The following is a 17996-nucleotide window of genomic DNA, read 5'->3' as shown; positions in this document are numbered from 1 at the left end:
CAGTTTGTGTTACTACACCTTCGGCAGAGGGGATGACATCCAGTGCTGCTACTTATTCTTATTTTACACATTGAGGAATAAAACACACAAGACATACACTCAAAACAGAAAAGATAAATCATCGAGATGAATCTTGAGAGAATAGAAATCAACTTTCAGCTTCTCACAGCGTGATTAGTCCGATTTGCAGCATGTTTGCTAATAAAAGATCAGATCATTAACTAAACAGTCAGTATTTAATAACATCTGCTGTGTTGTCATCGTTTGAGGAAAAATCTCTTAACGCCAATGTCTTTTTAGATAAAAAATGCATGAAGGAATATTCTGTGTATTTTTAATTGTCTCGGGATGACCTAGTTTGCGTCTGGTGTTTTTTTTTTAAGTTATCAAAAGAAATGCAAAGTAGATTTGTCCTAACTCCTTAAAAGAGAACATATTGTGCTTTTTAAGTTTTTCTTTCAAGTCTGTGATTTTGTGTTTCGTACAATTTCTGCAAAGCTAAGAAAGCAGCAGAGGGAGCTCCTTTTCCCGACTGCTCCTGAACGCCTCGTCAGCAGCACGGCAGATACTTGTGACAGAACGTGGTCCCACATCTGCATAATGTACACAAAGCTGCCAGTCTGAAGGAAACTGTGAGGCACTTTGAACTGCACCAACCTGAATGAAAGGTGCTATGCAAACATGGTTTAAAGGATTGAATGACTAGGGCACGTGAACCTGAATATGAGCATAACATATCTCCTTCTAAAAGTTTGGAGATACAAGGTTTCATCTAGTACTATATATATTTAAAAGGAGTTTGAATAGAGCCTTTACCTGTCTCTGTTGTGCCAGTTTGAACGGCAGCCCGGCAGGACCAGTCTTGGGCTGCAGACAAAGGGACCCTGACGAGGAGATCTGCTGGTTCTGGAAGTGGAGCGATGAATGCGGCTGGTTCTGGCACGTGGAAGGCGACTGCTGCTGTTGGGCTGAGGCCTTGTTCCCCGAGCTCGTCATGATGGACATCGGCTGACCCCCGGCAGAGTGGGGAGCTTTGGGGCTGAAGTGCAATGTGGGCTTGGTGCTGAGAATCTTCATGTCCAGGTGATGGGAGCCGGTGTGGCCGTTTGACTTGAAGAGGCAGTTGTTGATCCCTTTGCTCTGGGCGCCGATCCTCTGCTGGTTGACCTGCGCCGGGCCGGAGACCTTGTCCTGGGGGAAGTTGCTGGTGGAGGAGTGGCTGTTCATGGCAGGAGCCCAGCTGGGCAGTCCCACAGGTGGCTGCTGGTGGTGGTGGTGGAGCAAAGAGCTCGGCTGCTGCTGGTTTGCCGCCATCTGCTTCAGCTGCTCTGCGTGGGATATTTCTGGCCAGCAGGGCATGGCTCTGGGGTGCCCTGCCGGAGTGTTGGGTTTCTGCGTAGTGGTGCTGGAGGAGGTGCCGGTCAGTGTGAAGGAGGGCCCTGCCGAGGCCGGGCGAAGCTGGGGCGAGCCGGCGTGAACCTGGCCAAAATCCGGGGAGTGCTCCATCTTGATGGGCTTGTCCATCGGGGAGCACAGGCTGCCAGCTGCGCCTGCTGAGCTTGGCCGACCTAGATCCAAACCGAACGTATCATCCTGTTTCAGCATCTTCTCAAACTCCAGGTCGTTCAGCGGGGACACCGTCTTTGTCAGCTCATCAAACAGATCCTGGAGATCTGGGTCGATCTGACATTCATCCTTGAAGTCAAAAATCATCTCCGTGTTTGATTGGCCGCACGACGGGACTTCGATGGGCTCCTTCTTCATTTCCTTCAGGGTCATGTTGAAGATGTCCGACCCCACTCCGTGAGGCATCATGTAATTCTTCCTCTGCATGCCCATGGCCGACGAACCTTGAAGCGAGTGAGACTGGGTCAAGTTATGGTTGCAAGGTCCATGTCCCAGAGCGCCGGGGTCCACGCGGACCCTCTTATAGTCCGCTCCCGAGAAACCGCAGGATAACCCATTCTGCTTCGGGATGTGTCCCGGTGCATGTCCCTCGATCTTTCGTCGCAGAGATCCTTGGAGCTGCAAAACACAAGAGAGCAGAGATTTAAAAACCTTTTCTGAAACAGACTCAAAACCCTTCAGCTCACGTATGGTTTTATATGTTTATCTTGAGACCGACCCTGAAGAAACCCCTCGTCAGAACAGCCCTTTAAGTTCTTACACTTGAGTCCCTGTCAACCAATTTATATTGGGGCGATAGTTCTGTGCATTCAACTCCAAATCCAGTTCAAAGTATCAGCATGTAAATTAATCCAATTTCACAATTTGCTCCGAGGCCTGTAGATGCAGCGCGCTCGACAAACTTGTGAAATTAAGGAAGATTACTTTTTTTATTAATAGACAGTTTCTTCTTTCCAACAGAGATTCAGGCTGAAGTCACCCGGTTCCACTGCCACGTTGAGACCACGCAGATACGTTCGGATTGGAGCTTCAAATAAATATAAATGTGTTTAACGACCTGCAGTGCATGAAACGCTGCTGCAGCACTTATAACGTTGTTTTTATATAATGTAGCTGGAGCGCAGAGGATGGGCTGAGGAGATAGTTAAGAATCTGATACAGTCGACGGACCCGAGAGAGAAGAATAGGGTCTTTGTCTGTTTCCCTCATTTGCATACATTATATCTTCATCCAGTGTGCTTCCTCAGATTGCAGAGTTTCTCCTTTGTGGCTGAGATTTCTGCTTAACATGCCGCTGCAGATATCTGACTTCCTTTTGTCCTAGCTCTGTGTTTTCCATTTAAAAGGTACTAAGCACACGGTGACGACTCACAACTCAAACCAGCACACCCCCGTAAAAGCACTAAAAAAACGAAATTGTTATCAGAGTGAAAAAACAAACAGGATTACTCATATTTTCAGATGTTATCGTTGTGTCAATAGAATAATAGTTTCCTCGCGTCATCGTCAACAACTCGCTGAGAAAGAAATTGTTTATGCAGCATTAAAATTTAAAAAAACATTTTGTGCGATTATCTGACCATCTTTTAATGTGGCGCCTGCATGGAAACCAAATGACTCCGATCCTCCGCCGACCTGAACGCCGGAGAGAGGAGTATCAGCGTGATGCATAATTCACTGTGGGAACAGATTTGAGTCATTTCCACCTGCTGGCACACATTGCATTAAGATGATTCACAGCCTGAGGGTTTGGAGCGGATCCTGTACCTCACTACATCTCTACCCGGCTCGTGTCTGAGTTACTTCTGCTAATGGTCTCAGCCACTGTTTGGAGACGAGCCTGCATGCTCACATTTTAATCAAGGCACAGAGGCGTCTCTGCCACCGAGGTTGTTAATGGAGAATCTCTCCAGCGCAATTAGCTCTTTTTCCTGCAGAAGATCAGACTCCCTGCTTTTTTGCCTTGAGCTTCGGGAGTGCAAACATTTCTTTTTTCAAAAGCATGATTAACTTCCAGGTAAACATTGGGGATATTTTAGTAAACACGTGCGTGAGCTCCGGGACAATGACCGATGTGAAGGCACAACAAAATAAACCATTCACCGAATCCCACTCGGCCAAACACAAAGGGAGGCTGATGTCAAAGTGAGAGTGGCCAGTTTGTTTCCTTTATTTCTTTTTGCCAACAACATGTCGTCACTGTGTGGAGCTGCAGCTGGAGGCAGGATCCTGCTTCTCCACTTTGTTTGGTGGCTGATTTACAAACCTCCTGAAGTCTGAGAAATCTAATAATATTCTGTTTGTAAGCAATAAAATGTTTTTGTCCGTCATGTGGATGCAGTGAACAGCGACTGTATTATAGCGTGGCAATAATTTAATGAAATGAATGTATAAATTGGGACAGAAAATCTTAGTTTCATGTCCTTATCATTATAATTATTATAAGTAGTAGAAGTAGTAGTACTTATAGTAGTATAGCGGTTGTAGTAGCTTCCTGTTAGTATGACGTATTTGGTTGTACTATGTATTATTCATCTTAAGCTGAGCCATATAGCTGTACTATTTATTATGTATGTGTATAATAATACATATCACAACATTTCACCTGATTAATTATAGCAATAATTTACTTTAATGAAATTAATATATAAATGCAGTTTTGGAAAATATTGTACTAGTAACTGTTTTACATAAATTATTATTATTATTATTGACAATGATAATAGTAGTACTATGTATTTCAGATACTCTACTTTGCTCATATTATATATGCATTACATAAATACATGCTACTTTGAGATGTTGGATGTTGATAAACTGCACTAACTGACTTTTGTTTTCTGTGTCTAACTGTTTTCGTCTGAATTTAATCAACTCTATGTTTATTCTATTCTATATAACATCCCCCATAGGGATCAATAATGGACTATCCTACCTTTTACCCTTTGTATAGTGAAGTAAATAGATATAAAAAAAGCAATATCTGATTTGAAGTGGAATACACTTTGACACAAAAAGTAAGGCTGACTTGAAAAAGCCTTGACCGAGACGAGAGAGAGCAGGAGATCTTGTCCGGTGATGTAATGGCAGCCGGGTCGGGTGATGCCAGCTCAGAAAACTACAGAGACACACACAGTTCAAACTTGGAAATGTTCCATGAGTTCATCTACACTGTGTTTCATTCACCAGCTCCCTTGCACCATCCTCACCGAGCTCCAGACTATTAAGCGTTGTGCTCCTCCAGACATTACTGGACATGTGTTTTTCTGCAGAACAAGATGAAAAAAGGCCCTTCCAGTGTGTGTGTGTGTGTGTGTGTGTGTAGCTCGTGCACTTTCTCTCTCTCCCTCTCCTTCTGCAGAAGACAGACAGGAGAACTCCTCATGGTTCAAGGCACCGTCTGAGCAAACACATCATGAATAATGGAACGGACAGTGGATGTGTTGCAAAAAGCCATTGTGAGACCGGGGAGTCTCACTAGTGCCGCTGTGCCATTTATAAAATGGACTGCGGTCAAGGGCAGCTCTTCATTCAGAATTCAAAGCCGAGGCTTCTAAAGACGCTCTGCAGTTTGGGTGAAGGTCGGATCACGTGTTCATCAGGATGTTACAGACGTTTAAGTTTAAAATAAATAAAGACACAAGCTCAGACACTTGTTCAAAATAATCTCCAACATATAAAGGAAGGTCCTGTTCACTGAGCGCTCAGATGTAGTCGCCTCCTGGCTGACCTGAAATCCTCTTGATGGATCTCCAAGTGAACTGAAAATAGATTTTTTGATTAACATTTAATGAGCTTAGAAGCTCGGAATCACTTTGAAAGTGACTCCTGCTGCATGAGAGGCTCAAACGTACATAGTGCGTATCAAATACCCGTCATCCTGGAGATCAGAGTGTTTTCTTGGGTTGGTACAAATGTTAATTTATCTATTTTCTGAATTGGCAGCGAACAAAACGGCTGACGAAATGATTTCTTACTGGAAGTTGGAACATTTCATCCAATTTTTAAGGATTTTAACAAAATTCCCTTTTCAAACAACCCACTAACCCCAGCATCACTTATATACTGGCTCATTTTGGTTGTAACAAGGTTCAACTCCTTTAATTGACCTACTAGTGGAAACACAATCCCATTTAAAACGATATTAATGAATCCAGAATAGACTTTCATCATTTTAAATACGTCCTCTTCCTGCTCACTGGTCCCCTTCGACAGTGGCAGGGAGGAACCTAACCTTGGCCATGTGAACAGAGGCTATCTATTCCTGGGAGCTGGGTGGCTGGTCGCTCGTGTGTCACGCTGAGCAGTGTGGTGATGCTGAGCACTGTGGATGGAGCTCCGGGTGAGCCGTGGCACCAGGCCCTCCCGGTACCATCTGTCGCACCGGTGGCACAGCCCCTCAGAGCCACGCCATCCTTCCAGGGTATGGGTTTGAACAGTGTTTGAAGGTTTTGTTGCCCGTACATGTGTGTTTGCGTACAAAAGTGTGGCTCAACAAACAAAAAAAGCCCAAGCTCACCAGCCTTTAATCTATTCACCAGAGTCCTGAGACATGTTGCAATCCGCTCCCGCAAGAGTTAGAAACCTTCCTCTCGGCGTCCGACATGGAAAAAACACAGCCCCAAAATAAAGGAATAAATACTGCTATTGTGTTTCTAGGGAGACATAATATTTATGCGGTTCTGCAGGTTGTGCACGGTTACAGGAGGGGATTTCAGCTCGCTTATTGCCAGATAAGAAACCAGAGCCCTCTCAGTCCGGTGCCAATGATCAGCTGTCATGCAAAATGCAGCTATCTGCCTGAAAACAATGCGGAGGGGCTTTGTTTAATTACAGGGTTTCTGTCTGAAGCTGGAAGCCGTGACAACACTGTAAATCCAGGGGAAACGGAATCAAACATCCTGCAGAACTTGACATAGTTTATAATGGAGGCGGGGGGGGGGGGGGGGGGCTGCTCCAACAGAGTTTTCACAATCATTTATTTGAGTTTAGTTTCAGTCAGATCGGGTCAGAGAGGCAAGTTTGTGTCTTTGCCCTCATCTGTGTGTTTTTCTGTTGGTTTGTTTTTCTCTCAGCAGGATTACGCAAACAAATCGGACAGAACGGATTTCTACGAATTGTTTACGTGTCAGTTTTGCGTGAATCATGTGTTCGACAGGTCATCAACCGGAGAAGATTCTGGTGTTTTCACTGATTTCTCAAAGAATAATTAATGGGTCTTGATAAAAAACTATCGGGCATATTTAGGGGACTGATATTTATGGGTGATGCAATTTTGTAATCATTATGACTCTAGTTCTACATTTTTTACATTTTTGCTTAGGTCTCGGCTAGTTTTTATTGAGAATTACAATCTTTACAATATGTTTTTATACTATGACACAAACATGCATCTCATATAGGCGGCTGTGGTTGAGGGGTAGAGTGGTTGTCCTCCAACCTGAAGGTCGGCAGTTCGATCCCCAGTCTGACCCATCTGCATGCCAAAGTGTCCTTGGGCAAGATGCTGAACCCCGAATGCCCCCCCCCCCCCCCCATAGAATAACTAAGTGCTGCAAATAGATGCACTGTATGAATGTGTGTGTGAATGTAAAACTGTACTGTTGAGTGCTTTTAGTATTCATCAAGACTAGAAAAGCTCTAGATAAATACAAAACCATTAACAAAAACCATTACAGAGTAAATACTGACAATACTCACAAATTGAGCATTTTGAGTTTGACTTCATCAGGATCCATATTAGTTGTTCTAACGTGTGTTTATCTTGAAGCTGTTCAGCTCTAAGCCTCACACACATGTAATTTAAAGAGATCAGCAAGGCAAAGGGAAGTGATGCTTGTCGAGGGATGCACAACAAGAAATAGTTATTTATGAAATCTATATCTAAAACATATGCCAATGCCAACACAAATGGTGTTTTTATAAGAATCCAGCAGCTCAGCTCTTGTGAATCTTGGCAGCTACTTGCAGCATTAAATTAAAACCTTTCAGTGGATAGATTAGTCCCCGACAAACTGATACCATCGGTGGGTGTGATCCTTCTTTACACACAGTGAATTACACACATACATGTTGGAATCTTTTTCTCATAATGGAACAACAGAGGGAAACACACTTAACATGTCTTTGTGTGCCGTGAGGCTGCACAGGGATGTGAGCACACAGGATCATGGTGTTCTTTCCTAATCAGGCTGGCGCGTGTTGGGACAAAGCAGCACACTGCAGAGGTGGGCTACTTTTGGCTCATCAGCACTTTGCATCCCCACACTTCCTGACACAGTTGTATTAGATTGAGGCTGCCCTCCAGAGAGCCGGCAGGAGAGAAGGATGAGCAGCAGAAGCAGCAGCAGCAGGGAAAAAAGAGAGAGAGGGAGAGAGCGAGAGAGAGAGAGAGAGAGAGAGAGAGGCAGCTTTGTGGCCGCCTGTGGGAAATGGGAAGAGATGATAAGAGCTCCTTTGAAGAGAAATCAGCCATTATGTTTACTGAAGGCAGATTTTTTCTACAGTTACTGTGGCTCGGCTACTTTGCTTTTTTAACCCAAAAAAAAAAACGCAGCTTGAGCACAAAATAAATCCTCTCGGAGACATCGCCGTTCAAAGATCAGCTCTCCATTATCCAAATGCACAGATTACAGCCAGTGTTCCAATCAGCCCCTGCTCTGACGTGCCCTTTAGAGGAGTTTAATAGGATATCCCCGAAGGCTAAAGCAGCTCGGCCTTCAGAGGGAAATATGTAGAGGGCCCCTACAAAAAAAAAAAGAAGAAGAAGAAACAAGCAATGCTGGTGTCTCTGCAATCACCGGTCACTGCACACCCATTACAATGATGAGAGAGCTTAATTGAGGGTGACAAGGTATGTGAGGCTGCGCTCGGACAGTTTGAGTCACCGGTCAAACGGATGTTTAATACAGCTGCTGCGTTTTTTGTTTGATTCCCTAAAACACAAATCGTAGGTAGTCCGGGGTCGACCTGTTGTCGATTCTCCTGTGAGGTACAAAGCGTCCGAGAGCCGTGTAGTCCCTGGCCTTCTGATTCAAAAGATAACAGGACAGCAGTGAAGGGATCCTGTGAACCAGCATGTGTGTGTGGGTGTGTGTGGGTGTGTGTGTTCGAGGGGGGTGGGCGGACTCTTGTCAAGGCCTCGCCGCAGTAGCAGCCAGGCCACGCCACTGCAGACGTACCACAGGTCACCAACATCGCAGTGACAAGCTGTCACATCACATACACCCATTGCCATGTGGCTCACGGAGCTCCTGACACTGCTGTCGCCTCTCATCTGCATGTCATTCTCCAGCGCCGAGACGGTGGCTGAGGAGGACCGAGGGCTCCCGGGACTCCGGAGCGATTCCCGAGCAGCACGCACCGCTGTGGCTTTCAGAGGAAGAGGGATCCCTTCAATAAATGATTCAAAAGCCGCAAACGACATCGGCCACGGAATCGTTTGCAGGTTTTTTTAAAGGAGACGTGTTTTGCTTGTCTCAGGTTTTCTCTCCTCTCTAGAGTGGAACAGTGACAGCCCACTTTGAGAACGCCTCTGGTTCCAGAGGTAAATCTCCCGTTCATTTCTCCAATGATGGACGTCTCCTGGAAACAGGCCGAGCAGCTACAAGATGAATCGAGACCATGAAGCATTTGACTTTATAAAAATATTTGCAAAAAGGAATACATGAGGAAAAGGTCCAACATCGCGACTTCCAGCATTCTTCTTCTTGAATTTAACGTTCTTTTTAGTATAGTATTGCAATATAAGTTTGTGTTTCATGTATATAGTTTTTCATACACAGTATAATGCAGTAACATAGTGTAGTAGCATGTTAGAAATCGTGGTTGCACTGTTGTGAACATAATGTTACGCTGAATTATCTGATCAGAGCCGACATGATTTTCACGGTTGACATGAAGTTCCACCAATCAGGGGCGTCGCGACCACACCTGGGGATTGTGGGTAGTCTAGTATTTCTCTTTGACATCGTGCATAAAACATGTTTTCTCTTTCGAACACAGCTGACATCAATACGGACTTGTGGCTTCCACATGAGCATATAAAACTGTTTCACAGTCTCTTGGCCTGTGGTGATTCTACCATGGCTGGCTAAATTAATGGGATTTTTTAACCACACTGTTGAACTCTGTTGTGTTACAGAAGTGCATGTGAAAGCTCGACAGAGTTTGTGCTCACTCATAAAACAGAGACAGGCCGATAGAGAGGAAGACCAGAGCCAGGAAAATACACAACCGTACAGAATCTCCTCGTCACTAACACGCATACTAAGATGTTACTGTAGTTCAAAGGGGTTTCATTCGGTTGCTTGAATTCTCACTGGTCCAACAACACTCCAGTTGTGGAAACACCCTCGATGAGCACTGCTCTCCTGGTCCACATTAGAAGTGTTTCACTGTGAGCACCAGACAAAATGACAGGACGTGATCTATTGCCCGTGATGACATGTTTCTTTCAATTGGTGCATGTACTTAAGTGTGAGAGGCAGGAGGTAGAAAACAATTTTCAGCCTGGGAAACTGCTGGAGGGTGTGGGAGGGTTCACATAAATCAAAACCTTAAAGGGCTCTCACCAGCAGAGTCTTAAGACTAAGAAACTAACAATCCTCGCAGACACCAGAGGTCACTGTGAGCATGAGAAGATCAGATGGTAAATGTTCAAGTTAACAAAGCTGGATGCACTTTGAGGATTCACAACATTAGAGAAGGTAAACCTGGATAACAACAGGAGTGTAACCTGAGTCTTTAGGAAGCCTGGAGCTACATGACATGTGTTCACATATCAGCAACTCTGGCTTCCATGGCTTGTCTTTTTTGTTTGACTATCACATTACAGAAAAACAACAATAAGTGCTAAGGTGAAACCAAGACATACAAATGAGGCCTGGACATAAACTGGCCGATGATTTTGCTCCATTAAAAAACAAGTCCCTTGTTAAAGCCGTCTAAAGCACGACAGGCATGTTTGTAGCCTTAAAAGGCCATTGCCACACAACTGCAAGCACCTTTTTCCCAGCAACTGTCAAACACAGGGCCGGCCTCCGGTAATGCCACAGGAAAAGGCCCATAAGCAGGGAACAAGTTCCCTTCCTGTTTTCAAAGACGATTCCTATGGCATGCAGAGCCGTTTCCTGCTCGCTAGGCTCATTTCACCATCTCAAACATCTGGCTGCTCTTCAGCGTGCAGCTGCAGCACGGTGAGAGCCAACAGTGCCACTGCTGAGTGGAGAAACACAGTCGTTCCAGTCATGTCTCTGGACACTACAAAGAGAAAACCAACGTCCAACTTCACTATGTTATCAGAGGCTTCCTTATAGTGTGAGCTGTTCAGGATCTGCAGTAACTTTAGAGGAAATAACCTGTAATTGTGCTCAGGGCTGGAAGTCATTACATTACTTTCACTCTTGATACTGCATCAACTCGCTTTGTTGTTTGTACTACTTTTAAAAAACAGTAACTTCACTCTTCTAACTCAAGGGTAAACACAAAAGTGACATTGTGAAGCTGTGATTCACTTTTTGAGCCAGATCAGCAGCGGTAGCAGAGCAGAAGCTGCACCACCCGCCAAAAACATCCCCACGTGGACAAAATCGAACACGCGTGTCGTGTGACCAACAGGTGCATGCTGGGTCTGCAGCTCAAATGTTGATGGCGAAATCTTCAACTGGGACTTTTATGTTCAACTTTCTGCTGTCTGTGAAAATGCAGAGCACCTTTAGCCCAGTGTCCAATCTTGGAGAAGCTGGGAGGACTGGTTATATCTTACAGAGGGAATGAAAGACCAGTGATGTTGGACTTTGAGCAGAATGATCAGGACTCGCAATAGTGAGATTCAGACAAGGGATTGATTTGGGCCACTGTTTTATAAATCAATATTTTGTATCTAGAAGGTTTGATAAACAGACAACAAAAAAGTGAAGCCAAAGTGTCTCAATCACCCCCTAGTGGCTGGCTGCAGTACTGTTTCGTAAACCCCGCCTTCATATCTGGAATATTTTGGCCTAATTTCTGGATATTTGGAGGAAGTTGAGATGCATCATACATCTTTATTTACAGTCTATGTTACAAGCGATTTTTACCCCCCCCCCCCCCCTGATTTTTATCAGTTTTACATTTACTTGAGTACAATTTAAGCAACAGTACTTACACTTGTGTAGTATCTGTTGCAGTACAGTATTTACGCTCTAACTGTAACATATTTAAATCCTGTTTACGCGACTGCAGTTCCAAATCAGGAAACACTATTCGTCAATAACAGATCTGACTGCAGCAAAGTGCTCTTTAGCAGCATCGCTGTGGCGATTTCCCACTGAAACGAGGATCCATTTTACATCCCATGGGAAACCTGGGCTGAGTGGTTAATGCTGTGCTAATGCTGCTTCACTCAGCCAGGTCTTGATAAGCCTCACGCTCTCAGAGAGGGAACACAGTTAGTGTTTTAAACCGCTTCAGTGGAGAAAGCTCGGAAAAATTCCACTGGTTGGAAAACGGCGCACTTGTTGAGTTTTGTCATCTCTCTCAGTTCTCTTGAATCAGACCCTCACGCATCAGGACGGGCGAGCAGTCGCACTAATCTGCCCTCACGCTCTGAAACAATCCTCCACTGGTTGTGTTTGGAGAGGGACTGCTGCAGCGAGAAAGTCAGAAGACAAACACAAGTGAGTGGGAAGCTTTATTCGACTCCCACTCCTATCAGTCCTGACATTCCAAATAAGGTCTGTGTAGACCAGCGCTCGCAAGAGACCGACACAGAAAACACTGCAGAGCTCTCACCGACGCCAACCAAGGGAAAGTGTGCATGGAGGGAGGGAGGGAGGGAGGAAGGGAGGGAGGAAGGGAGGGACGGAGGTGGGGGTGGAGGGGTTGCATTGGGGGGATCGTGGAGCAGAAAATATGTGACCTCTAAAAATGTATCATCAGCCTGACATTTCCCAGAAGGACAAAAACAAAACACCACATGATACTGATACATCTTAGATATAAGTTGGATATCGCCATTCATGAAAAACAAGCAACTCGGGTCAATTCTAAACCTTTCGCCTCGATTCAGAATAGCTGTGGTCTGAGAAACAATCGGCTTTCTCTCCGTTGAAAACAGGAAACTCATGGGAATCATCTGGTGGAGCTCTAAATTAATAGCTACACAATGCAGCTTGCACTCAGCCGGCTCCGAACGACTCTAGGAGGTAACTACACCAAGAAATCATGAAAACATGTTCCTGGTTAACAGCAGATATTAAATTCACTAACAAAACACACATGAAGGGAAAACACTGATCATAATCAAGTGCATGCTTCTTCCTGTGTGAGTTTGAATTCTTCTCTTTAGATTCAATTAATCAATTATTTTGTAATAATAACATTGAATCAGATTATTATTGGATGGGAGCACGGAGCTGACTGCTCCACAAGGCTGATGCTCTATCTCGTCATGTGACAGGAAGTCTTAAAATAGAAAATCCAGGATCCACCCGTTTATCCAGATCTGCTCCTCGTGTCGAGCCAAACATATACCTGGGAATCACTCTGTCAGGGCTCAACAGTCCCCTGTACTTAAATCAAAGAAACCAGTCCCTTAAATATCAAGATCCATGAATTATTGCCTGAGAAAATGGTGGAAACGTCAAAAACATAAATTCCTGAATCCGCCCTCGATCCCAATCCTGACCAAAACTTTCCTGGCATCCTCCCCGCACCACACCCTTCCACTAAGGTAATCCATCCACTGCTTTGTGTGTAATTCTGCCTTCTATGAGACAAACACACGCAGATGAAAACATAACCTCCTTGTCTCCTTTTGGAAGCCTCGGAGAATAATATGTCGTTGTTTCGGTTGCAGCACATTTAAAGTCTCTTTTGGAGGTGGAGACCAAAACGTAGATTTAAGAGACGTAAACTTAAATCTGTCAGGCGACAGGAAGCTGACCTTGAAATGAACACATTGGCTACTTCATCTTCATGTCACATGTCAGGAGGGTGTCAGTTCTGCACTTTAGAGGTTAAAAACTGATTACGCTTCAACTTTTCATTTGTCGCTTCCTGAAAGCTCAACATCTGCATTTTGGCAGCAGAACGTACTATTCTCTACAGCGCTTGTTTAAAACTCAACTCCTGTGAATTCTCTTGCACACGTGAAATTTAAAAAAACATTTTTAGTTCAAGGGGGGGGGGGGGGTTTGCCTAAATTGCCTTCCCATAGAGCCCTGCGGGGACTGAGCTCACAACTGTCTGGGCGAGCGGTGGCTCTCACAGTGGCAGAGAGAGTTCAAGGTTGCAGCAGAGCTTGTGTCTCTAAGCAAGTTCGTGCTTGTAGGCAGCTCCCGGTGTGTGTGTGTGTGTCTGTGTGTATGTGTGTGTCTGTGTGTGTGTGTGAACCCAGGCTTTAGGTCTTTTTGCATGTCGCAGCTGGTGAGAGGCAGAGACTCGGTGTGCTCTCAGGTAATCTGTCCAAGTGGAAAAAAACTCCTTTCCCATAACGTGATCATTGACACTCATGCAAAGTCGAGGGGAAAACACAAAGCAACCGTTGTGATAACTGAAAGTCGGGAGGATTTGTTTTCCCCCTCTTCTCATTAAGACAGTTTATGCTGCAGTACAGCGGCATCTGGTCAAGAGAAAACGTCTCATCCGTTGCTGGGAAAATGACAAAATGTTCTTAATGGTGAGCATTTCTTCTATGGTTTAACGTGCACGTCTCAGTTCTTCTCCTGCCAAGACATATAATCATTCCTACATCACCAAATTCCTTTTACCTCATTAAATATACTAAATTCAGTTTGGCAAACGCGTCCACGATGAAATATGCAATTTCTGCTTAGTCTGTCAACAAATTAGTAGAACTAGAAGAACTAGAAGAGCAACCGGGGAGCGCCAAGGCCCAACTGTGCCCTCATAAAACCACATTGAAATTCACCAGATGAGGATTTGGATCTGCACTAAAATGCACACGCTTGTAAATATCGGTCGAGCAAACATGCCAGATTTTTATCATTGTGATCCAGGAATTATTCTCTATGATCTACCTCCTGATCCAGATCCTCGCCACATTTAACGTGTTATTTCCAAATGTTTGCATAATCCTGCTAAATGACAGAGAGATATGATATGAAACATAGCACATGTATATGACACATAAACTGAATGGACGGCGAATCCTCAAAATTCAGCGAAAGAAAGCTGCTCAGACGAGGAACTCGGAGCCAAGTGGCAGCATCTGTTTAAGAGGAGCGAGCACAGAGCAGAATCTGGCCCAGCTCCCTCTGCCCGTTCTGTAGAACTGGGCCTCGGAACAACAAACCAGACAGAGGCTGTCATACGGCAGATGAACCAGCAGATCGCACATGATCGCAGGAGATGAAGAGATTGGAGCGAGAATGAAAACACAAGATAATCAATCTCATCTCGAGTTGTGCCGATCAAAGTGAGCATGTAGGAGGAGTGTGAACGACACGATAACAGAACCTGTGGCATTTAGAGTTCAAAATGCAGTTTGGTAGAAACGTGATTCAAGCAAAAGCAACATCTATACCTTTAGTACCAAGAAGACAAGATCCAGGATATCACCTCGTACATTCTGCTGCTTCCATTTCAAATTACACTGTGTTGGGTGAAGGGGAGGAGAGGGGGGGGGGGGCTGCACACATGGAACTATCTGCACCTTCCATCCCAGGATATGATATTTAGTCTGGGTAGAAGAGATTATCCTGCCTGCTTATGTGAATTTCACAGCTCAACTGGCAAGACGTCCCTTCACTTGCTAGACAGCTGTTCCACCCCCTCTCCCCTCCACCCCCCCCCCATCCCCTCGCTTTGACTACTTCAGGCAAAACACATGAGCCTGGTGACTCAAACTCAGCCAAGGCAGCATTACAGAGGGGGAAAATTCCTTCTGACCGAGGGCACTAATTCACCAGGAATGAGGATGAGGACAAACACTGATGAACATGGTTGTCGAGTGTGTTAATCTCACTCAGTCGATCTGATGCGATGCACTCACTGTCGGGAAAAAAAGGGCTATTAGACGAGAACTATGTGCACTCTGCAGGTCAGTGACCCACTTATGAGACTGTGTAACGACCGCATGTTCAATTATAGTAAAACAAATATCTGAGGTGAACGTATAACTTTTTACGGTAACAAGGACAAACAGTGTCATTGATGGAAAAGCCCACAAAACCCAGCAGAACAGCCAATGGCAACAGATGTTCCAGCGCCTGCACATGTGGCCCTGAAGTCTGAGTCAAACCAGCGGCTCACAGACTGAAAACCTCTGCAGCTCCAGCGCTCGGTGCCTGTAGATGGCGAGAGGCTTTAATAGAGCAACAGCAGCCTTTGTCTGTGAGAAGCAACATCAGCATGTTCTTCAGGTTTGAGCTGCTATTTTTTTCTTACATGTGAAGCTCCCACATGTAGAACTAATGACGCTTCAAGACATGAACTCCAGAAAATGACTGGAAAACTGGGAGTGGATATCCTCCGCACTTTGCCTTTAGCGTATGAGGAGCGCAGCAGGAGCCCATCAGAGTCAGACGTGACTACAGGAGAATCTCCCGGGTGTTCAAAAGGAGGCGGTGGAGCAGCAGGAGCCGGGACTCAACGTACAGTTTCTGTCCTGAAGAGATCCAGCGTCAGCTCTCATCCCCAAAAGCTCCTGAATCTCCTCGTCTCTCCATGTTGACATCTTCATCGGCATCTTCTATGTTAATGTCTCCTCTGAAATATTTCCATTCTCTTTATTTTATCAAACATCATTAACGCGCCCACTCGATTACGGGGAAATCTCCCACCAGACATAATCCTGCCGCTCACATGGGGTCGCTCTGACATTCTCCAGGGCTTTCACTGGGGGGGGGGGGGGGATGTCTGCGGTGACTGACTTGCTTTTTTTTTTTTACGATGTCTCTGGAAAGTTTCAGGAGATTATCCGGAGTTCCTTCTTTAGTATATTACATCCTGACATCGAGCAGTATCACCATTTTCCACCATCTGGTTATCAGCGTTCACACACACACATTTTAATGTTCAAATCCAGAAAGAAATTATAACATTGTAAAGCTTTGATTTGTTACATTTTAGTAGCAAACCATCTAAATCACATAAATTCACACCAAACTGACGTGCTTAGAGTAAATTCATATTTAGTGCTAATATATATTTCAGTAGTATAAGTTATATGTACCAGAACAACCTATGTCTGCTCTTCAGGGAGCCACTCGAGCCGACGGAGGGTGAAGTGAAGTTGGGGGAAAGCACGGGCCTCTATTAATCTATCACATTTGACCATGCCTGTGCGCAGCTGAGCCGCAGAACACCATGCTGTGAGGTTATGGCATAAAAAAGGCTGGCTTTGTTGCCGGATGTTGGAAAAACATCCAATAGACTCTAAAAAAAGGCACAGGAAGGAAACTGGGGGTGGGGTGGCAGCGAGTAGCAATGGGGGTGTGGTGGTGGTGCAGAGTGGGAGTGAGAAAGGAATGTTCTCTTCACTCTCTCTTTCTTCGTCTTGTTATCATGCATACGCACACATAATAACCCCACTTTCCCACTAACAGCTATGAAGAGAATGCTGCATCACAGTTTTTTTCTCCTTCGCCGTCTCAGCTCCGTCCGAATAATGATATTATTACTGTTTAATAGTGAAATTAGTTTTTGTTCGGTCTCGTGTTCTGCATGTGTCAGCGCACGGAGCGACTGACACCGGAGGAAACTGATGGAGAAGAGCAGAATCATTCATTGATTAATGATCATTGGCAGCACTTGACCTAACGTGCATGCTTCCCCGTGTGATGCCAGAAAGCTTAGGCTACACCCATACTAATGTTTTAGAGATAAATTGGTGTTTTAATCTCGGTCCTGTACTGAAAATGCATAGAACACGACCTTTCACGTCCGACGGGCACGTGCACGTTGGTGTCAACAGGAAGCAGGTTATCCTCTCTGCAGCCACACTTTGCTTAGTTGCAGAAAACTACTAGAAATGAGGAACAGCGGCAGTGAAGAGATCATGGATTTCATTGCCTTGGACAAAGGAATTGGAACTCTGACTGATGTGTGTTGAAGTGGAGCCAGTGACATTTCCAAACTGGTGTAAACGTAGCAACAGTCTCAGCTTTTGAAAGTAACACAGTTGTATCACAAGTCAAAAGTTTGTTTTAAGGATCATTGTCAATGTAGAATAACTTTAATCTGGTGCAGATTTCTCACATTTGACCTGGTTTATAATGATAATGTATATTCTATGGAGTTACCCTATAAACAAGCAAGTTTCTTTTATAGCTGTAAGATGTCTTCTGGAAGCGACACCTGCCGAACACAATTTCTACTTGTTCAACTTAAAGGGGCAAAAACAACTATTTGTAAGAGTTGGGAAACATTATTATAACAACCTGAGTGTGCCAAGAACTCTGAGGGGGAGAGGAAGACAGTGAAAATAAAGGTCCTCATTCGGATGCTAGGAATTCCCTCCCTTAACTTCCCCCTTTTTAGTATGGTTTTCAATTTGCGTTAACAGAACAAAAGCACGGAAACCTCTCATACACTGTTATACAAATCCAGTACAACACCACAAACTGCAATCTCACAAACATAAA

At 44.7% G+C, this 17996-nt stretch overlaps 1 protein-coding gene across 1 annotated transcript in view; it reads right to left on the bottom strand.

The window, feature by feature from the left end:
- The window catches only part of zmp:0000001236 (mastermind-like protein 2), a 39407-nt gene that overhangs the window by 6764 nt on the left and 14647 nt on the right, over positions 1–17996 (bottom strand). Inside the window, exon 2 of the mRNA XM_062385998.1 lies at positions 817–2025. Coding sequence (XP_062241982.1) covers positions 817–2025 — 1209 coding nt within the window. The remainder of the gene's footprint in view (positions 1–816; positions 2026–17996) is intronic.

Source organism: Platichthys flesus, chromosome 4 (genome assembly GCF_949316205.1).
Source record: "Platichthys flesus chromosome 4, fPlaFle2.1, whole genome shotgun sequence".
NCBI classification, from domain to species: domain Eukaryota; kingdom Metazoa; phylum Chordata; class Actinopteri; order Pleuronectiformes; family Pleuronectidae; genus Platichthys; species Platichthys flesus.
The sequence above is the reverse complement of the archived record's forward strand: the minus strand, read 5'-3'. Positions and strand labels throughout refer to the sequence as shown.